This window comes from Salmo salar, chromosome ssa01 (assembly GCF_905237065.1).
Source record: "Salmo salar chromosome ssa01, Ssal_v3.1, whole genome shotgun sequence".
Lineage (NCBI taxonomy): Eukaryota > Metazoa > Chordata > Actinopteri > Salmoniformes > Salmonidae > Salmo > Salmo salar.
In genome coordinates, this window is record NC_059442.1 from 29,789,817 (window position 1) to 29,813,810 (window position 23,994).

General features: G+C 41.7%; 1 protein-coding gene and 1 pseudogene across 1 annotated transcript in view; one reads left to right on the forward strand and one right to left on the reverse strand.

Moving 5' to 3' along the window:
* LOC106598511 (reticulon-1-A) overlaps positions 1–9,548 on the reverse strand; it is a 46,144-nt gene extending 36,596 nt beyond the window's left edge. Inside the window, exon 1 of the mRNA XM_014189566.2 lies at positions 9,086–9,548. Coding sequence (XP_014045041.1) covers positions 9,086–9,308 — 223 coding nt within the window. The 5' untranslated portion in view covers positions 9,309–9,548. The remainder of the gene's footprint in view (positions 1–9,085) is intronic.
* Positions 9,549–17,307: 7,759 nt separating this feature from the next.
* Positions 17,308–23,420, forward strand: LOC106586126 (leucine-rich repeat-containing protein 9-like; annotated as a pseudogene).
* Positions 23,421–23,994: the final 574 nt, after the last annotated feature.

The window sequence follows — 23,994 nt, forward strand, 5'->3', positions numbered from 1 at the left end:
GCACTTGAATGGCAAATGGAGGCCGCGCGCTTTCCTGCCGGTCAGTTTTTCAATGACGACAGGGAGGCCACTTCGGTTGTATATCGGAGCATGCGCTTAATATGAGCAACTGAGAAATAAATATAACAACACTTATTTCACTCCACCCATTAACCACTGTTTGAGGAGCATGCTCTTGCTCCGCGACAGGTGATATTCTTCCCAAACTCTGTATGCCATGGGCTCTCCAACCTTGTTCCTGCATCTACCCAGTGCTTAATCTGGGAAACCAACATCGATAGTAACATGTTTTCACAACAAAACATGTCATTTAACTGTTGACAGCCCCTCTGCGCGCACAAGTAAGGAAGAAAGGTAATGTGTCACCCAATTATTACTAGGCTATTCAAAATCGCCCTGCACAACCAATTAACCAAGTGCATCGGCTAGGGCTATACAGTACGTTATCTCCCAGACTAGTGGATATACATTTTGGAGCATACCATAAGGTAACCAGTCCATCCAGTATGCATAATAATACAGTCCACACTCAAAGTAAATTACTTGAATTTGTTTAATTTTGGAGTATAGGGTAGACTGGTTATGTACCATCTTAAATCAGTTTGTTTTATGTTTTTCTGACATATGTAATATCTGGAGTAGGCTAAGTATTTTATAATATCTTCAGCGAGTAAAATTTGTATTTCACGGACAAATCAGGAGCATTACATAGGAAGGTGGGAACGCTACAGAAGCTCTACAACAGGGACTATTGATGTGAAATGTGCATACCGTGAAACAGTCCTATTGCCTTAAATCCATTGGCTCTCGGAATATCAAACACTGACTTCAAAACATAAAATATTCACAAAAACAGACAGAAGAAATGCCCAAATTCTCTAACTTTCGGCATGGGGAACCCATTAGATGCACAATCTGCTGTGAATATAATGAACAAGTGAAGCGATGTCCTCGTGCATTTCACAGCGTGGTCCGATCTGGTCAGAATTCTGCATGTCCTGCTCATCATTAACACATTGTTTTGTCATCTTTCTAAGACATCGTTGGGTGCAACATCTTTATGTGCGGAGGATGGGGATGATTGGGCATCACTTAGCCTAGAGAAGAACAGCACTATCTATGGCCTGAATGGGAGAGGACTAATGTACACACACAATGTACACACATTAGTACACACATTACTCTGAGGTTCTGTGAGTTACAGGAAATGATGTTGTCCAATAAGTATGTAGTTTAATTTCCTGGAGCATGATATCCACAGGCGAGCGTGAGATTGTGTGAGTACATTGTTGCACGGTCCTAGACAGGTTTGAACCGGCAAGGTCCTAGACAGGTCAGAACCGGCTAGGGCTTTTCTTCTCCAAAAACTATCCTAGATCTGGCTGGTCAGTGTCTGGTTAGTTGAAAGCAGTCTACCTCTGTCAAGATCCACATTGTGCCCACCAAGACCACAAGTGTCACAACAGATTACTTCTATACTGTAGACAGGGCCCAGCAAGCAGAGCTAAAAGGCCGTTATGTTTGCCTTTTGATGATTTTCTGAAATGGCTGCTGTGTGTTTGCGTGTGTCCGTGTGTGCGTGTGTGTTTGGGAACAGGTCAATCCTCTGTCTCGAGCTGTGAAGCCACAGTCAGTAAACTATTAACACACACCTTTTATCTTGCCACAAGGGAAAATAATCTGGCAGGCTGTCTGAACTGTAGCCATGTTTAGAAGACAACTTCAGCTTCTGAACAATAAAAACACCAATGTTTTTGTAAACACTGATATTCAATACCACATGTACTAAAAGACTGCATTAAAATCAGATTACAGGATTAAAATAGCATAGATGCCTCTGTTAATGTAGCAAAAAACATTCATCTTAAAAGACTGACAGGGCTGAAAGAGCTAAAGAAAAGGCCTGGGTTAAGAAGAGAGCAAGCTAGTCATGGATTTTAAACACCATCTTATGAATATTTCAGAGGGACCGTGAATGAAAATGCAAGTGCAGGACTCCAGTTCCCTCCTCTACAAGAGGATGGTGAGCCCTGTTTTTCCAGGATTAAAAATAGCAGTATGAGCTGAGCTCTGCTGAAGAGGGTGACGGACTTAGAGATGAAGCGTGAATGATGCTCCCACAAAAACACTGCTTTGAGGTTCTACAGCACCCTGCTTAATCAGCGCTAGCAAACCTTACTAAATTCATTGGCTTACATGTGAGATTCCATGGCTACAAATAGCCTCAACTTTAAATAAACTCACAATTAAGTTTATGTTTAGGGACTAGGCCTATGTTATGCAAATGTTAGATTGATCCACAACCCGGATGAGAAAGAGGAAATCTCTTTTCTCATAGAAATCAGCTCTGGCAATCTATCCTGCCCAGTATCACTCTGACCTTGCGGGGGTCCAGAGAAACTGCGTTATGCCAGTGACCTAGATGAGAAACTATTGAGAAAGGTAGCAGACTGTATTGCCACCCCTATTTGCTATGTCTTGAATCAAAGCCTAAATGAGCGTGTGTCGACAGGCATGGAAGGAAGCTAAAGAAATTCCTCTACCTAAAAATAGTCAAGCACCCTTTGCTGGCTCTAACAGCTGCCCAATCAGTTTGCTGCCTCTTCTTAGTAAAATGACAGAGAAAATTGTGGTTGAACAAATACAATACTATTTTTCGAAGAACAAGTTCACAACTGACTTTCAGCATGCATATAGGGAAGAGCACTCAACTTGTACTGCACTCTGCACTCAGATGACTGATGATTGACTCAAATAAAGGGATAATAAGATGATAGTTAAAGCTGTATTGTTAGATTTCAGTGCAGCCTTTGATGTTATTGATCATAATTTGTTATTGAAAAAAAACTCACTTGCTATGGCTTTACACCATCTAACATAACATGGTTGGAGAGTTACTTATCCAATAGAATTCAGAGTATTCTTCAATGGAAGCTTCTCTAACAGATATGTACAGTGCGATATCCCTCAGGGCAGTTGCCTCGGGCAGTTACTCTTCTCTATTTTTACAAATGATTTGCCACTTGTCTTACAATAAGCTAAAATGACTATGCACACTCTACACATCAGCACCTAAAGCCAGTGAGCTCACTGAGACTCTTAGCCAGGAGTTACAGTCAAATCAAATTTTATTGGTCACATACACGTGATTAGCAGATGTTATTGCGGGTGTAGCGAAATTCCTGTGCTTCTAGCGCCGACAGTGCAGTAATATCTAACAAGTAATATCTAACAAATTACCCAACATATACACACAAATCTAAGTAGGAATGAATTAAGACTATATACATATGGACGAGCGATGTCAGAGCGGAACGGACTAAGATACAGTAGAATAGTATAGAATACAGTATAAACATATGAGATGAGTAATTCCAGATATGTAAAGATTAAGTGATAATTAACAAACTGGTCTTAATTACATCTAAAACCAAAAGCATTGTATTTGGCACAAAGCATTATCTTAGACCTAAACCTCAACTGGAGTTGTGCATAAAGTGTGTGAACATTGAACAAGTTGAAGAAGCTGAACCCCTAGGAGAAACATTGGATGGTCAGTTATCATAGTCAAGTTGTTGTGAAGATGGGGAGAGGTACACTACAGTTGAAGTCGGAAGTTTACATACACTTAGGTTGGAGTCATTAAAACTCGTTTTTCAACCACTCCACAAATTTCTTGTTAACAACATTTTTTGGGGCAAGACGTTTAGGACATCTACTTTGTGCATGACAAGTCATTTTTCCAACAATTGTTTTCAGACAGATTATTAAACTTATAATTCACTGCATCACAATTCCAGTGGGTCAGATGTTTATATACACTACGTTGACTGTGCCTTTAAACAGCTTGGAACATTCCAGAAAATGATGCCATGGCTTTAGAAGCATCTGATAGGCTAATTGACATCATTTGAGTTAATTGGAGTTGCACTTGTGGATGTATTTCAAGGCCTACCTTCAAACTCAGTGCCTCTTTGCATGATATCATGGGAAAATCAAAAGAAATCAGCCAAGACCTCAGGAAAAAAGAATTGTAGACCTCCACAAGTCTAGTTCATCCTTGGGAGAAATTTACTAACGCCTGAAGGTACCATGTTCATCTGTACAAACAATAGTATGCAAGTATAAACACCATTGGACCACGCAGCCCTCATACCTCTCAGGAAGGAGATGCGTTCTGTCTCCTAGAGATGAACGTACTTTGGTGCGAAAAGTGCAAATCGATCGCAGAACAACAGCAAAGGACCTTGTGAAGATGCCGGAGGAAACCGGGACAAAAGTATCTATATCCATAGTAAAACGAGTCTTATAATCGACATAACCTGAAAGGTCGCTCGCCAAGGAAGAAGCCACTTCTCCAAAACCGCCATTAAAAAAGCCAAGACTACGGTTTGCAACTGCATATGGGGTCAAAGATTGTACTTTTTGGAGAAATGTCCTCTGGTCTGATGAAACAAAAATAGAACTGTTTGGCCATAATGCCTATCATTATGTTTGGAGGAAAAAGGGGGAGGCTTGCAAGCCGAAGAACACCATCCCAACCGTGAAGCACGAGGTGGCAGCATCATGTTGTGGGGGTGCTTTGTTGCAGGAGGGACTGGTGCACTTCACAAAATAGATGGCATCATGAGGGAGGAAAATTATGTGGATATATTGAAGCAACATCTCAAGACATCAGTCAGGAAGTTAAAGCTTGGTCGCAAATGGGTCTTCCAAATGGACAATGACCCCAAGCATACTTCCAAAGTTGTGGCAAAATGGCTTAAGGACAACAAAGTCAAGGTATTGGAGTGGCCATCACAAAGCCCTGACCTCAATCCTATAGAACATTTGTGAGCAGAACTGAAAAAGCGTGTGCGAGCAAGGAGGCCTACAAACCTGAATCCGTTACACCAGCTCTGTTAGGAGGAATGGGCTAAAATTCACCCAACTTATTGTGGGAAGCTTGTGGAAATCTACCCAAAACGTTTGACCCAAGTTAAACAATTTTAAAGGCAATGCTTCAAAATACTAATTGAGTGTATGTAAACTTCTGACCCACTGGGAATGTGATGAAAGAAATAAAAGCTGAAATAAATAATTCTCTCTACTATTATTCTGACAATTCACATTCTTAAAATAAATGTCAGGAATTGTGAAAAACTGAGTTTAAATGTATTTGGCTAAGGTGTATGTAAACTTCCAACTTCAACTTTATATATATAGAAAAGTATGTGGAATCGGAATCAAATTAGTGGAATCGGCTATTTCAGTCACACCCGTTGCTGACAGGTGTATAAAACTGAGCTCAAAGCCTTGCAATCTCCATAGACAAACACTGGTAGGAGAATGGCCTTACTGAAAATCTCAGCGACTTTCAACGTGGCACAGTCACAGCCACATTTCGTCAAATTTCTGCACTGTTGAGCTGCACCGGTCAACTGTATATGCTCTTTGCATTTGTATTAATTATCGATCCCCATTTGCTGCTGCCAAGGCAGGACCTGTTTTGTAAATACAATTTTACTGCTTGCATCAGTTACTTGATGTGGAATAGAATTCCATGTAGTCATGGCTCTATGTAGTACTGTACGCCTCCCATAGTCTGATCTGGACTTCGGGATTGTGAAGAGATGTCTTGTGGGGTATGCATGGGTGTCCAAGCTGTGCACCAGTAGTTCAAACAGACAGCTCGGTGCATTCATCATGTCAATACCTCTCATAAATACAAGTAGTGATGAAGTCAATCGCTCCTCCACTTTGAGCCAGGAGAGATTGACATGCATATTATTAATGTTAACGCTCTGTGTACATCCAAGGGCCAGCCGTGCTGCCCTGTTCTGAGTCAATTGCAATTTTGTGGCACCTGACCACACGACTGACTGAACAATAGTCCAGGTGCGACAAAACTAGGGCCTGTGGGACCTTCCTTGTTAATAGTGCTGTTAAGAAGGTAGAGCAGTGCTTTATTATGGACAGACCTCTCCCCATCTTAGCTACTGTTGTATCAATATGTTTTGACCATGACAGTTTACAATCCAGGGGTTCTCCAAGCAGTTTAGTCACTGAATTTCCACATTATTTATTACAAGATTTAGTTGAGGTTTAGGATTTAGTGAATGATTTGTCCCAAATACAATGCTTTTAGTTTTAGAAATATTTAGGACTAACTTATTCCTTGCTTTACTTAAAGCCAGTGGCATGTTGTTAGTAAAGATTGAAAGAAGTAAGGGGCATAGACAGCTGCCCTGGGGAATTCCTGATTCTACCTGGATTATGTTGGAGAGGCTTCCATTAAAGTACACCCTCTGTGTTCTGTTAGACAGGTAACTTTTTATCTACAATATAGCAGGATGTGTAAAGCCATTACACATACGTTTTTCCAGCTTCAGACTATGATCGATAATGTCAAAAGCTGCACTGAAGTCTAACAAAACAGCCCCCACAATCTTTTTATCATCAATTTCGCTCAGCCAATCAGTCATTTGCGTAAGTGCTGTGCTTGTCCTTCCTATAAGCGTGCTGAAAGTCTGTCAATTTGTTTACTGTAAAATAGCATTGTATCTGGTCAAACACAATTTTTTTCCTAAAGTTTACTAAGGGTTGGTAACAGGTTGATTGGTCAGTTATTTGAGCCAGTAAAGGGGGCTGTACTATATTCTTAGGTAGCGGAATTACTTTTGCTTCCCTCTAGGCCTAGGGGCACACACTTTCTAGTAGGCTTAAATTGAAAATATGGCAAATGGGAGTGGCAATATCATCCGCCATTATCCTCAGTAATTTTCCATCCAAGTTGTCAGACCCCATTGGCTTGTCATTTTTGATAGACAACAATTGTTCTCACCTCTTCCACACTCACTTTTTACAGAATTCAAAATTACAATGCTTGTCTTTAATAATTTGGTCAGATATACTTGGATGTGTAGTGTCAGCGTTTTTTGCTGGCATGTCATGCCTAAATTTGCTAATCTTGCCAATGAAAATTTTATTAAAGTAGTTGGCCATATCAGTTGGTTTTGTGATGAACAAGCCATCTGCTTCAATGAATGATAGAGCTGAGTTTGCCTTTTTTTTCTAAAGGTTTCCTTTAAGGTGCTCCAAAGCTTTTTACTATCATTCTTAATGTTATTTATCTTTGTTTCATGGTGTAGTTTCTTCTTTTTATTTAGTTTAGTCACATGATTTCTCAATTTGCAATTCGTTTGCCAATCGGATGTGCAGACAGACTTATTTGCCATTCCGTTTGCCTCATCCCTCCCAACCATACAGTTTTTCAATTCCTCATCAATCCACGGGGATTTAATAGTTTTTACCGTCATTTTCTTAAATGGGTGCATGCTTATTAGTAACTGGAATAAGCCATTTCATGAATGTGTCAAGTGCAGCATCTGGTTGCTCCTCATTACACATCATGGACCAACGAATATTCTTTAAATCAACAACATAGGAATCACTATAAAACTTATTGTATGACCTCTTATTCACTATATTAGGCACAGCCTTCGGAACTTTGGTTTTCCTAGATATGGCTACTATATTGGGATCACTACATTCGATGGGTCTGGATACTGCTTTAAAGAAAATGTCTGCAGCATTAGTAAAGATGTGATCAATAAATGTTGATGATTTCATTACTGTGCTGCCTGTAACTACCCTGGTTACAGTTTGAAGCTTTTTCTTGAGTGTTTTTTACAGAAAGATCAACTGTACTAGTTGTTCAGGCTCTGATCTTGTTGCACCTTGATTACTGTCCTGTAAAATAGTCAGGTGCATCAAAGAAAGACCCAGCAAAGCTGCAGCTGGCTCAAAACAAAGCAGCATGCCTTGTCCTTAACTGCACACATGGAACTAACAACATGCATGAAAGTCTCTCGGTTGAGGAGAAATTGACTTCTTCTCTTTTAGTCTTTTTAAGAAACATGTGTATGTTGAAAATGTCTAACCACTTGTATAATCTATTGGCATAAACGTCAAACAGAAATGCATACATAACCCACCAGACACGCCACTATGGCTATCTTCACGGTACCCAAACCAAAACCAGATGTAATACATTGCTCAGTTATGTCATTGTGGAATGCTCTGCCACCAGAGGTTACTCTGGCAAAAAGCAAGTTTAGCTTTAAAAAATTGATTTCAAAAACATATTGTATCAGAGCGCCTCTCCTCTTTCTAAAGATCATCTAATGTAACTGTACTGTATAACAATATTCATATGAATAGCGTGTAAATTGAATCTTATGATGTTCTTGTCTATAACTGTTCTGTAGTTTTTCATGTATTTGTAAAAAAAAAGTGTGGACCCCAGGAAGAGTAGCTGCTGCAGGTGTAGTAGCAAATGGGGGACCCTAATAAACTAAACAAGCTTAGGCAGTGATAAGATTAGGCTGTGAGTGACACATTGTATCCCAGCCAGGCTGCCTTTATAAACAAACAATTAGGGCTATTTTTGAAATTTAGGCCTATACCAGGACCTGTTTATCTTCAGGGGAGAGCTAACATTTTCAGTTAAAAGACTGTTATGGAGTCACCTGAAAGATATTACTGTTAGAATTTGTGATATAGCTATGCAACTATTTTTCCCAGTATGTTGTTCCAAGCTTTGATAATGTAAAACTTAAACTAAAAGGACTGTACCCTACCAATGTTTGTAGCCTAATAAATAGGCCAATGTTCTGTTGATCTGTTTCTCTGAGAGACTCATTTCAATTTTATGTAGACCTAGATTTCATAGTCGAAAATAAACACAGTTATGAATTGCATTTTATACAAATCTCTTCTATTTTGTACCCACTAATAGGAATCCGACTCCATTACCAGATTTGCACTTTCAAGCACATTTCCCAGCCAAACCATGATTCGACCTCCTAAACTTCAGACTTCGTGAGAAGGTACAGAACGCCTGGTACTCTGCGATGACGAAGGTTCCATCTCAGACTGCCTCATACTACACCCCAAAATGCTGCCTGGGTGAGCATGTTCCGCTATGAGATGTGTAAACAGCCAAATGCAAATTACACACTACGTATATCTATAGAAATGTAAGTATAGGCTATGCATGATAATATTAATGTTATTGATAAATGTTATTGCTAAACCGTCTTACCTGTAGATGCAGTTTCCATAGCAACGGGAGGCCTTTTCCCATCGTCCTCAAATTTGTGGAATTGTTGATCCAGGTCGCTCGTCTCTTCCCTGCTTTTCGGTTTTAAATCTTCACGTAGCTCATCAAACAGAGGTGGTGTACTTCCAAATAGGCCATTTCTTTCACAATCGTCCCCAAACCATTTCCCTTCCGAACCTAGTTCGTCACCGGGCTTCGAAGACATGCTTTTAGGGAGAGGTTCAGGTTGCGCGAGAGATAACAGGCACTGAGGCACAAGCTGTAACGCGGGCTACACAATGGATATTGGGTTGATCTAAGTAATAAACAGGAAATTATGCTTTGAAAGCTGACTGGATTTACAAATGTATGCTTAAATTGATATTGCAAAATTCTTATGACTGCGCGGTCCAGTCCGAGAGCACAAGTGAGTGAGGTTGGTTTGTTTTAGTTCAGCGCTTCCATGCTGACGTCATGTCTGTGTAGCTTATGGTTGGCACTTATTTGGGGCAGTAAGCGTGACTATTATAAAAGTGTGTGAATATACCATGGAAGCCAACACAGTATATTTACATGAGTAACGCATACATAAAATACACTTTAGACCTTGAAGCTTATTGAAGCATATTTGTCAGGTTTGCTCTGAGATCATTAAATTATTAACGCAAATTGTAAAATTTTTGAACATACAACACTGTTGTATTTTTATTTTAGTTTAACGCTTACACGTTAGTAGCCTATGGATGCAAATCATTTCAGTCTTATGCAAATACCCAGGGGGACCATTTCATTTGTTCTTCATGCAAGTTTGTTCTCAAATTACTAGCCGTGTAGCGCCCTCTTGTGGGGTTTATCAAAAGTACAACAAAAAAGTTAAGATGTCACCTGAGCAAAGGGGACGCACTTGCCTGGATTCGGGTTGATGACAAAACCATGCTTGAGCATACTACAGTAGCTACATGTGCATACTGTTTATAATATAAACACACAAATTATAATTTGTTTTCATAAATATAATAGCAGCAATAACAGATGTCTGACACTAGTATGACGCTAGTTGTTGAATTGAAACCCTCAGACAACCCCCCCCAGTCCCCAATACAAGCTAAGTTTAGCAATGTTCCTTACTTGAGCTACTTGACTTGGTCAACAGTTGCTTATATTTCATCACAGAAAAACATGATGAAGAGTGAAAAGCAAAGACATAATGGTGAGGAAGAGGTTATCAAAGAACAGGTATGGGGCCTCCCGAGTGGCGCAGCGGTCTAAGACACTGCACTGCATTGCCGTGCTAGAGGCGTCACTACAGACCCGGGTTCGATCCCAGGCTGTGTTGCAGGACGCAACCTTCGCCTCTCCCAAGTCCATACAGTTGCAGCGATGGGACAAGACTTTAACTACCAATTGGATATCACGAAAAAGGGGTTAAAAAATAAACTAAAAATCTAAGAACTGGTGAGTGTAATTTTGTCACAAAATGTATTGTGTATAATTTTCAGAGTTTGGCTATCGAAGACACCCTTTTTTGTAACTCATTGCAAACAGGGCATCTTATGAGAATTCACTAATGGATGGTAACAGTATCACATCCCTGGAGATGTTCTTCTCAGGTATGGTTGGTATGGTATGGTTGGACTCTCCCTTTTCCCCAGGCTGTGCCAGCTGACAGTGGTAGGCCAGAATATCAGCCACATCCAGGGCCTTGAGTCTTGTCCCCTGTTTCAGGAGCTCTGGTTGGTGGAATGGCAGCTGACAATAAGATCCAGGTTTCTCTTCATTCCTTCATGATGACATCTTGGAGATGTGTGTGTAGAGTTTAATCTAAAGACTATCTATATAGAACAGAATTATATTGTCCCTCTTTGATTTCTCGATTCAGAAAAGACTTCAAAATGTCTGCAAAATAACTAATCTAGCTATGATTTGCATTATTATCTTTAATACCAACAATTTTTGGGGGTATTTATTTTCATTATTGCAAGGCATTTCTGGATTTAAGAATTGCCATCAGCTACAGAAGCTGTACCTCTACCACAATCAGATCAGTGATATTGAGAATTTGGAGTCACTTGTCAATCTATAGGTGCTGTGGTTTAAGAATAACTTACTGAGAGGCATGGATGCTTTTCTGTGTCATGTGGTGTTTGTAAAGTACCTAATAATCTGTATAGATTGGTTTTGTTGAAATCACCCATTTTGTTGATGTCTCATCCTTTCTTCATAACTGTTTAAAGGGATTGAACACGCTTCAAAAGATGAGAGCTGAACCTAGCTGACAATAACATTGAAAAGATGGGTAGGTTGAAGGGTCCTCGCCAATGTAAACTTTACAGATTCCATCTTTGATATACTTTATAATAATAATTGTTCAATTATCTGTTAACTTTTTCACAGGATCCTAATATCAGCCATGAAAATCCTGATCCTAATATCAGCCATTGAAAATCTGAATTTATCTGGGAACAAGATTAGCTCCTTTAAGTTAAGAAGAAAAACATTCACTTATTTTCAATAATGCAAAGTAGTAATTTTGCACTTTCTCAATCTAATATTTGACTACGGCCTTTGCATATGGTCAATTACAGGCTTGCTCCTCAGTCAAATATATTGATTGCCAAATCTATAGTACATTTATATATATGTGACCGACCGGCTCAAATCAGTCTTATGTAGTAAAATTTGAAATAGTGTTTTTTACATTGGATAAAAGTAGAGGCTCAGAGCTACAAAATGGTATATCACACACTACAGTTGATGAACAATGGGAAGATAATTCTGTTATGAAAGTTGATAAACTTGTAAACTCCCTTTTGAGAAAATGTCCTCTGAATGTTTTGGTACTACTACTGGAGAGCCCTTCTTTGTCTACACCCATTCAGCGTCTTCGTTCACACCCTCTAAAGCTTTATCCCCACCCATCAATCAATCAATCAATCAATCAATCAATCAAATGTATGGATGATCCGAGCGTTCTGTACTAACAGCAGTCATGCACCCAAGCTAACTTGCTAGCTAATTCCAGACACAAATGAGATAACAGCTCACTGAACATTACTCGCCCTAGCAGAGCTGGTTGGGCTGTTATGATATTCAGAGCGTTGGTGACTGCAACTGTGCTGTCAGTTTGTCCATATAATGAATTTTCCTTGAAACCTTTATCCTAGTCGACAATGTAGAAATCAGTCACCCAACAAAGGATTGGTTATTATGTTTGATTGGCCGTCAGTCTGGATAGTTTCCTATTTTCCCAGTCTCGGATTGATTTTAAAAGATCTGTACGGTAGAGTGGCCATGCATTTTGTCTATTGAAGCCGTATTATTAAGGCAGTTCAGAAAAGATCTGCTGATTTTACCTGTTGGACAATTCATCTGAAGCTTTCCATCTTTGTCATTTTAATGTGGCATTTATCCTTTAGTAGCCTGAGTTGTAAGTATGGTTTAAAAAAGAAAGTAAAATAAGTCTTGCCCTTTCAAATAATAGAAACACTTATTTCATTCACTCAGACACTCATTTCATTGAGCTGCATGAATTGTCTATGTCAAATTTGCATGTTTTCTTTTTTTACTGTGTAATCAACAAGGTAGGGTTGAAGGAGGGGTTCCACGAAATGGTGCATGAAATTGTTTGTCTCATCCATCATTTTTTACTATTTTCTTACAACGTATTTCAAGTCAAGTATGGCTTTTAGGTGAAGGAACAGTTGGTCCTCTCTCATGAAACCTCAGATAAACCCCCTACTAACAAACAAGTGGGAATCATATCATCTCATTAATTATGTTAATGTCCATTGCATCCATTAAGGAGATGCCTTCCTCTCAGATTTACAGTGCATTCGGAACGTATTCAAACCCCTTCACTTTTTCCACATTTTGTTACGTTACAACCTTATTCTAAAATTGATTCAAATGTTTCATCAATCTACACACAATACCCCATAATGACAAAGCGAAAACTGGGTTTTAAAAACAAAAAGGCCTTATTTACATAAGTATTCTGATCCTTTACTATGAGACTTGAAATTGAGCTCAGGTTCATCCTGTTTCCATTGATCATCTTTGAGATGTTTCTACAACTTGATTGGAGTCCACCTGTGGTAAATTCAATTGATTGGACATGATTTGGAAAGGCACAAAACCTGTCTATATAAGATCCCACAGTTGACAGTGCATGTCAGAGCAGAAACCAAGCCATGAGGTCGAAAGAATTGACTGTAGAGCTCCGAGACAGGATGGTGTCGAGGCTCAGATCTAGGGATGGGTACAAACACATTTCTGCAGCATTGAAGGTCCCCAATAACACAGTAGCTTCCATCATTCTTAAATGGAAGAAGTCTGGGACCACCAAAACCACCTCCCGGCCAAACTGCGCAATTGGGGGAGAAGGGCCTTGGTCAGGGAGGTGACCAAGAACCCAATGGTCACTCTGACTGAGCTCCAGAGTTTTTCTGTGGAGATGGGAGAACCTTCTAGAAGGACAACCATCTCTGCAGCGCTCCACCAATCAGGCTTTCATGGTAGAGTGGCCAGATGGAAGTCACTCCTCAGTAAAAGGCACATGACAGCCCACATGGAGATTGCCAAAAGGCACCTAAAGGACTCAAGATTCTCCGGTCTGATGAAACCAAGATTGAACTCTTTGGCCTGAAAGCCAAGCGTCACACCTGGAGGAAACCTGGCACCATCCCGTACTGGTGGCAGCATCATGCTGTGGGGATGTTTTTCAGCTGAAGGGACTGGGAGACTAGTCAGGATCGAGGCAAATATGAATGGTGTAAAGTACAGGGAGATCCTTGATGAAAATCTGCTCCAGAGCGCTCAGGACCTCAGACTGGGGTGAAGGTTCACCTTCCAACAGGACAACGACCCTCAGCACACAGCCAAGACAATGCAGGAGTAACTTTGGGACAAGTTTCTGAATGTCCTTGAGTGGCCCAGCCAGAATTCAGACTTTAACCTGATTGAACATCTCTGGAGAGACTTGAAAATGGCTGTGCAGCGACGCTCCCCATGCAACCTGACAGAGCTTGAGAGGATCTACAGAGAAGAATGGGAAAAACTCCCAAAATAAAGGTGCACCACACTTGTAGTGTCATACTCAAGAAGACTCAAGGCTGTAATCACTGCCAAAGGTGCTTGAACAAAGTACTGAGTAAAGGGTCTGAATGCAATAAGAATATATGGAAGATAAATACACAACAGAGAGACAGAGGACGAGAGGACTATAATTAACGATCAATGGAAATATATATATTTTTTCTGTAATAGGGAATTAATTAGCAATGGGTTAGAGACATGGAATTTGTCTATATATTGAGCCTGAAATAGGGTACTTGTTATTTGGCCATTGGCCCAGTTTTATTGCAAGGAATTCTAATTGGTCAACCACAGGCTAGGGCTGGGTTATAAACTACATCCTGTCCCTTTTATTCTGGAGAGAGAATCACTGAGAGAGAATCTCTGAGGACAGGGGAGAATGACCATCTACCTCCCCATATGATTTGTCCTCTTCGAATTAACCTATTTTCCTCCCCCTGATTTGCTTTGGGGTCTGTGTTATTAAAGAATGACATCAACTGCTAACAATACTTATGTAAATGTGATATTTCCATTTTTTATTTTTAATAAATGTGCAAAAAACCTTTCACAACTTCTGTGACTGTGGTCTCCAGGGCTCTGATACTCTCTACTCCTGAGAGATTACAGCATTTGTTTCATGAGTTGTCCCTGAACTCTAATGATTGGTGTATTTTTCAGGAGTTGCATTTCTTCTCATCTTTTAGTGTAATTACAGTCCAATGAACTAAACATGTATGCTATGAATAAAGGTGTTCCATTGCACACAGTACATACAGTTGAAGTCGGAAGTTCACATACACCTTAGCCAAATACATTTAAACTCAGTTTTTCACAATTCCTGACATTTAATCCTAGTAAAAAATCCCTGTTTTAGGTCAATTAGGATCACCACTTTATTTTAAGAATGTGAAATGCCAGAATAATAGTAGAGAGAATGATTTATTTCAGCTTTTATTTCTTTCATCACATTCCCAGTGGGTCAGAAGTTTACATACACTCAATTAGTATTTGGTAGCATTGCCTTTAAATTGTTTAACTTGGGTCAAATGTTTAGAGTAGCCTTCCACAAGCTTACCACAATAAGTTGGGTGAATTTTGGCCCATTCCTCCTGACAGAGCTGGTGTAACCGAGTCAGGTTTGAAGGCCTCCTTGCTCACACACACTTTTTCAGTTCTGCCCACATATTTTCTATGGGATTGAGGTCAGGGCTTTGTGATGGCCACTCCAATACCTTGACTTTGTTGTCCTTAAGCCATTTTGCCACAACTTTGGAAGTATGCTTGGGGTCATTGTCCATTTGGAAGACCCATTTGCAACCAAGCTTTAAATTCCTGACTGATGTCTTGAGATGTTGCTTCAATATAGCCACATAATTTCCCTTCCTCATGATGCCATCTATTTTGTGAAGTGCACCAGTCCCTCCTGCAGCAAAGCACCCCCACAACATGATGCTACCACCCCGGGCATTCACGTTTGGGATGGTGTTCTTCAGCTTGCAAGCCTCCCCCTTTTTCCTCCAAACATAATGATGGTCATTATGGCCAAACAGTTCTATTTTAGTTTCATCAGACCAGAGGACATTTCTGAAAAAAGTACGATCTTTGTCCCCATGTGCAGTTGTAAACCGTAGTCTGGCTATTTTTATAGCGGTTTTGGAGCAGTGGCTTCTTCCTTGCTGAGCGACCTTTCAGGATATGTCGATATAGGACTCGTTTTACTGTGGATATAGATACTTTTGTACCCGTTTCCTCCAGCATCTTCACAAGGTCCTTTGCTGTTGTTCTGGGATTGATTTGCACTTTTCGCGCCAAAGTACGTTCATCTCTAGGAGACAGAACGCGTTTCCTTCCTGAGCGGTATGATGGCTGCGTGGTCCCATGGTGTTTATACTTGCGTACTATTGTTTGTACAGATGAACGTGGTACCTTCAGGCATTTGGAAATTGCTCCCAAGGATGAACCAGACTCGTGGAGGTCTACAATTCTTTTTTCCTGAAGTCTTGGCTGATATCTTTTGATTTTCCCATGACATGCAAAGAGGCACTGAGTTTGAAGGTAGGCCTTGAAATACATCCACAAGTGCAACTCCAATTAACTCAAATGATGTCAATTAGCCTATCAGAACCTTCTAAAGCCATGACATCATTTTCTGGAATTTTCCAAGCTGTTTAAAGGCACAGTCAACTTAGTGTACGTACATTTCTGACCCACTGGAATTGTGATACAGTGAATTATAAGTGAAATAATCTGTCTGTAAACAATTGTTGGAAAGATTTATTGTGTCATGCACAAAGTAGATGTCCTAACCAACTTGCCAAAACTATAGTTTGTTTACAAGAAATTTGTGGAGTGGTTGAAAAATGAGTTTTAATGACTCCAAACTAAGTGTATGTAAACTTCTGACTTCAACTGTAGTAACATCTGTTCCTTTCAGTCCATGATGATGAAGAAGAAATGATGTACTACAACATGCATGTGCGGACAGCCCAGAGGAACCTGGCAGAGAACCAGGCCAATATGCTATAGAACAAGAGGAATCTCTTACAGCTGCCAGAGGACAGCCCAGAGGAACCTGGTGAAAACCAGGCCAATCTGCTGTAGAACAAGAGGAATCTCTTACAGCTACCAGAGGACAGCCCAGAGGAACCTGGCAGAGAACCAGGCCAATCTGCTGTAGAACAAGAGGAATCTCTTACAGCTGCCAGAGGACAGCCCAGAGGAACCTGGCAAGAACCAGGCAATTCTGCTGTAGAACAAGAGGAATCTCAATTATGCCCTCAGAAATGTCAATACAACACTATGCCTTCAAAAATAGACTTTTGATACGTTTGTCATTCATTTACAGTGGTGCTTAATATGATTGTTGTGTTGGTGTCTTGAGCAGCTGGAGTGTGAGCTGTCTGAGGTGCAGGCCCTGTGCCGGAAGTCAGCCCGTACCTGGGAGAATGGACTGTCCTTGCTGAGTGAGGGCTCTGGACCGCAGTGACACACCTGCTAATATTACCCACGACCCCGGCCTGGAACACAAGATCCTCTCCAAGCTAGACTCCCTGTAGTCCATGACCTGACGAATTGAGGCTTTTCTGAGGGCAAAAGGGGGTGCAACTCAATATTAGGAAGTATTCCTAATGTTTGTACACTCAGCGTACATGAATAATGGATTAGACCTCCAAGAGAGATCTTTGAGTAAGAGGGTCTGAACACAGTCTGATTTTGCATTGTTGTTTACATGTAAGCTTTCTATTGGCACGTAGATAATCAAGTGTAAAAAGTAGAGTTATTTTGCCTTGTTTTGCAGGTATGAGTCCTGGTACCTGCGGGACTTGACCCAAGCCACCAACAGGAACGAGCTGATGATCCACTTTCTGCTGATGGAGCTTGAGACAGGGGAATATTTGGTTTGAAGAAGGCTACTCTACAGACCCCTGGTACAAATGAACTCCTTTTACATAATTGTGGCATTATGAGTTTACCTTGTTTTGTAGGTTATATGTCTATGTGATTTGCGTGCAGCATTTAGCTACTGAGTCCACTGTTTTCTCGCTCCCAACAGGTTTACTTCCTTCCGGTTCTGTGTGTAGGACTACAAGGCTTTTGGCATTACTGGCATCAAGATCAACAGTATCATCCACATCCATAACCGCTCCCTGAGGCTTTGCTTCGAGGACAAGCTTTATACCCTTGTTGGCCAGCGAGGAGTCGACAATGTTCTCACAGTGAGTGCCCATGATGAGACTGGGAAATCTTAAAATGGCACCTTTCTCCTTTACTCTGTGATATTCACCTCAGGTCCTCAGTGTTCTGTGTCTGTTTAAAATTAGAACATGGAAAAAAACAAGTAGGCCCAGACGCAAAAATATACTTAATTACTCAAAGTCAAAAGAATACGAAAGGGGTTTTAAGCACTTTTTTATACACTTTGCACTTTCACCTTTTGTATTCTTTCTAGCAAAATTAAGTATAATTTTGCATCTCAGCCTCCTTGTTTTTTTTCCATTAAAGGTTGGAGTCCAGTACTTTTTCTTACGCACCAGCTACCCATCAATCTAGCCGGAGCGCAGTTCGTCATATTGGCTATCTATGTCTACAATTATACAGAAATAGTTGAAGAACAGACTACATAAACTGCAATATTACACCTGTCAGTAGCTCTGTTTGAGACGGATCCTTATGCTTTCTTTACTCCTAATGTTTGTGCAGTAATTACAAACGCTGGCTGGAGTATCTGTTCTATGTGTCTGATCCTGAAAGAACCAGTAAGAAAAATGAGATGTTGCACATTCCAGAGGACGGCTTTAAAACAGCAGATATTTATAAGGTATTATTTAGATTGTACGCTATGCCTGTGATTGGGCTTTTGTTTTAGTGCCTGTGATTGGGCTTTTGTTTTAGTGCCTGTGATTGGGCTTTTGTTTTAGTGCCTGTGATTGGGCTTTTGTTTTAGTGCCTGTGATTGGGCTTTTGTTTTAGTTCCTGAGATTGGGCCTTTGTTTTAGTTCCTGAGGTTGGGCCTTTGTTTTAGTTCCTGAGATTGGGCCTTTGTTTTAGTTCCTGAGATTGTGCCTTTGTTTTAGTTCCTGAGATTGGGCCTTTGTTTTAGTTCCTGAGATTGTGCCTTTGTTTTAGTTCCTGAGATTGGGCCTTTGTTTTAGTTCCTGTGATTGTGCCTTTGTTTTAGTTCCTGAGATTGTATCTTGTGTCTGTGTTAGGCCCTGGGCAGAGAGAGGGTTGTACTTTTTTCTAACAGCCGGAGTGTGACGGACAGGCCTAGGAGTACACACAGTGACAGGCCTAGGAGTACACACAGTGACAGGCCTAGGAGAGCACACAGTGACAGGCCTAGGAGAGCACACAGTGACAGGCCTAGGAGAACACACAGTGACAGGCCTAGGAGTACACACAGTGACAGGCCTAGGAGTACACACAGTGACAGGCCTAGGAGTACACACAGTGACAGGCCTAGGAGAACACACAGTGACAGGCCTAGGAGAACACACAGTGACAGGCCTAGGAGAACACACAGTGACAGGCCTAGGAGTACACACAGTGACAGGCCTAGGAGTACACACAGTGACAGGCCTAGGAGAGCACACAGTGACAGGCCTAGGAGAACACACAGTGACAGGCCTAGGAGTACACACAGTGACAGGCCTAGGAGTACACACAGTGACAGGCCTAGGAGTACACACAGTGACAGGCCTAGGAGAGCACACAGTGACAGGCCTAGGAGAGCACACAGTGACAGGCCTAGGAGAACACACAGTGACAGGCCTAGGAGAACACACAGTGACAGGCCTAGGAGTACACACAGTGACAGGCCTAGGAGTACACACAGTGACAGGCCTAGGAGAACACACAGTGACAGGCCTAGGAGAACACACAGTGACAGGCCTAGGAGTACACACAGTGACAGGCCTAGGAGTACACACAGTGACAGGCCTAGGAGTACACACAGTGACAGGCCTAGGAGTACACACAGTGACAGGCCTAGGAGAGCACACAGTGACAGGCCTAGGAGAACACACAGTGACAGGCCTAGGAGTACACACAGTGACAGGCCTAGGAGTACACACAGTGACAGGCCTAGGAGTACACACAGTGACAGGCCTAGGAGAACACACAGTGACAGGCCTAGGAGTACACACAGTGACAGGCCTAGGAGTACACACAGTGACAGGCCTAGGAGTACACACAGTGACAGGCCTAGGAGTACACACAGTGACAGGCCTAGGAGTACACACAGTGACAGGCCTAGGAGAACACACAGTGACAGGCCTAGGAGAACACACAGTGACAGGCCAACGAAGGTACCGCCAAGCAGAGCATAGATCCTCTCCTTTTCAGACACGATCTGTATGCTCCTAGTTCATTTTTCACACAATTCAATGACTTTGTATTGCTAATGAAATCTAGAGGATATAAATCAGAATAAACTGTAAATGTGTTAATGATATTTATTTTGATTTAGAATTTGATGCATCAGAGAAACATAAATGAAATGGCTCTAACTGTCCTCCTGTTTCCAGGTCAGATCATTGTGTCCAATGTGTTCCTGGGCCGCAGCATACCTATCAGAGTGGGGGATTCAGTGGACCCCCTCAACTACCCTAAAGCTCATTCTGTTTACCACAATGTGAGCCCAGAGCAGGGCCATAAGACAAATGGAGGTAATGTCATTTGAAATATCACAGCTGTTACTTTTCAGAACAACAATTATTTTTACTGGTGACACTAGTCTCTTAATGAAAACAACCAGCAAAAGTCAACATCCTACAGTTCCATCCTCCTGTTGACCAACCTGAGACTGTTATCCATATAGGTAGGCCTTACTGCTCCAAGATCCACCGCGGCTGGGACTGCAGTCTATTTGACCATGAGCTTGTCCTACTGGAGTACCTCATCGACTTTGAGTATAACTCCCAGGTTGGAAAAAGTATACCATGTTTGTCTTTTGATGTTCCAGCAGCAGAGGCACAGAAGACCCCCCTCCCAATGATATCAACCTGGATGAGGAAATACTGAACATGGAGCCCATGGTCAAACCGTGGCCCAAGATGCTGAACCTGGATGAGAAGACTTTAATCAATGTAGCCAGGGCCAACAATGTCCTCAGTCAGATTACAGTAAGGGTTGAGGAACTACAGTACAGTACCATAGACCCACTAGGTTTAGCACTGATATCCCGTCTGTACTGTGACGGAGCCGCACTTTGCTCTTTCTTCCCTGGGCAAAGGTGTTGAATCTCCATGGCAACAGTCTTGAGTAAGCTGAAGGAGATCTCTCGTCTGACCATCAGCATCAATTAGTTCGCACAACTAGACGACATCTCCCACACGGTGTGTCTGATGTTTGGGGCGTTTACTGGTCAACCAACCTACATCAAACAATTCTCCATTGAGAGTCCTACATACATTATGTTCCCTGTGTTCCTTCAGCCCAACCTAGACTTTGTGGACACCAGTTACAACCACCTGCTGTCCCGAGAGGGGCTGAAGGGACTGGGGCGGCTCAAGCAGCTGGAACCAGCTGACCCGAGCCAGGGAGGAGACGGCTGTGCTCCGGAAACACGCCCCCGCACAGCTGCGACTCGACTGAGCACCCGTTACTATCCCTGGCACAGGGTAATACTACAGCACACACTAACACCCGCTCTAACGTGAGGTTTAGAGTGCCCATGATCCGCACATTAAGACCAACCAGACACTGTGGGTATGAAAGTGATGTGTTTGTTCCAGCCCGAGGCAGTGAGGATGACTCTTCTGGGACGTCTGATGACCCTCACACACCTGGATGACGTGCTTGTGACAGAGGGTTCTTTCCAGGTTCTTCATCTGCAGTACAAGTGCAGCCTTTTTATTTAACAGTGACCTCTGAACCCTGAGAAGATCACAGCCCTTAACCTTGACAGCCAGAGGCTCTCCAGGCTCATCAACCTGGGCAAACTGGTCAAACTGCGCTGGGACTCCTTCAATGACATCTCTAAAGTGGAGGGTCTGGACAACTGCCAGCATCTAGAGGAGCTGTCTCTAAAAGACAGCTTCATCTCTAGGCTAGACGGTCAGTCATAATCTCATTGGTCCCCACAAAAAAGAGAGAAATAATTCACAAAAGAGAAAATGTGTTAATGACAAAGGAATCATATCCATCACAGATGAATGTGGTTTCCCCACCCTATCTTTGTCCTGTCAGGTGTGTCCAAACTGCACCAGCTCTCTAAGTTCAGTGTGAATGGGAATAAGCTGTCCTGTCTGGGCGGCACTGGACGGCACCATCCTGGACTGGCTGTCCAACCCGCACTTGCTGTGTGTGGAGAACAACTGCATTGGCCCCCTGTACGGGGTGCAGAGGGCCCGCTCCCTCTTCAAGCTGTACATCGGCAACATCATCATCATAACACGAGACATCTACCACCTGAAAATGAGCAGAGCCTCACACAGCCAAGCATGATATCATGTTTGTATATTCTGGTTCTTTCGTATTTCGAGACCACAACTTATTTTTTTTATTCTTTGTTTTTTCTAGGCTTTGGGAAACGTAATCATTCTGGATCTGTATAGGAATCCTTCAGTGGAGAAACTGGAAAACTATGGGAAATATGTGGTGTTTCACTTACCCTCTAAAGGCGCTGGACTGAACTGCAGTGATATGTTTACATCATAATCTAAACAGCTTTCAATCTGTTTGTTGAATTGAGAGAAACAGAAGTGATGATGTCATTGAGATCTATAGAAATGACGGCGTGTGAGAATGCCAAGGATGTGTTTGGTGGACGCCTGACCCCTGAAATGGTGGCAGAGAAACTGGGACCCTGTAACTATTCTGACATCGCTGATCTCAACCTGCAATCCTGTGCAATCAGGTTACTGAGCATACTGTACTGTGTAGTACTACATCACAGTATTTGTCACCTTTAGATGAGTAGAAGAGAGAGTAAAACAGAGTGAGCGTGTATAAAGTGTTCCCTCTCTCCCCAGGATGGTGGATCTGGCCCCAGCAGACCTGTTCTACAACCTGCACAGTGTCAACCTGGAGCACAACAACCTCACCTCCTTCAGTGGCCTTGTCTACCTGACCAACATCAAGGTGTAGCCAACCGGGCCAGACTAACCAATGTGATGTTTTGCTTACTCCCACAAGCTTGTCTGACTCTTCTATCTATGATATTTGTCAAATATTTTGATTCTCACTTTGTCAGTTGCACAGTTGGATTAAACAATTAACAAAAAAAAGTTTTTCTTCCATGTAGGCACTGTGTTTAGACAATAACCACGTAGAGTCCATCTGCCAAGGCAGAAGGTACAGGCCCACCTGACTAACAGACAGATTCTCTCCCACAAGGTGAATTCCATTGGTTACGGCTAGCAGGGCTCCTCAAAGGCAGTAGGTACCAGCACTACAGATGAAAGTCTATTATTTGAACATAACATTTACATGTACATTTACATTTTAGTCATTTAGCAGACGCTCTTATCCAGAGCGACTTACAGTAGTGAATGCATACATTTCATACATTTTTTTCCCCATACTGGTCCCCCGTAAATGTATTACTTTTTAAACACAGTTTGTGATCTGGAAATGAACAATTCATGAAAAGCTTTAACCATTTATGTTTTCTCAGTTCAGTGGCGACCCATCATTCAGGGATTTGCTACAAAAACGAAAAAGATTTAGCCTGTTTTGCATGTTATTTTGACATTAATAAATGTCACATATCAGTTTGCAAACAATGTAAAAATTTTTTTAAATAAACATTAATAAAGCCGCATACAAACTTGGTCTCCTTTTTGCTTTCTTGAGTAAGGCAGCTCCAAAATGCAGGTGTTTCAGCCTAGCTCAGTGCTTTCTGTGGTGGTGGGGCAGCCAGCAGAAAATACAGAGCGTAGGGGTTGGTAATGTTCTCTAGATGTGCCGTGATTGGCTCGGTGTTCTGTCACTCATGGGGACACTTCGTAGCTGCAAAATCTATGGGTAGAGCTCAAGAATTCAAGCCCCTTGGGTGCTGCCATGGTTACTTTAAAAGTGTCCATCCAAGAAGGTTCAAGGTCATTGGCCACAGATAAAATTACATCAAGTTATTTCTACCGTAGCTTTGATTGGACTGATCATATCAACATCATACTTTCAAAATCTTAGCTAGCAAGCTAGCAGTCATCATTATTTATCAAGTCAACAATCTACTGGCAAATGCTTTTCAATCCTTGTCATATGAAGATAAATTATAGATGAACGTATTGGTGCTCATCGGCCATTGGACATAAACATTACACAACCAGTTGGAAATCGCAAATTTAACAATGAGTGGTTTGGAAGGAATCAGTGGCTAACTGCAAGCATCA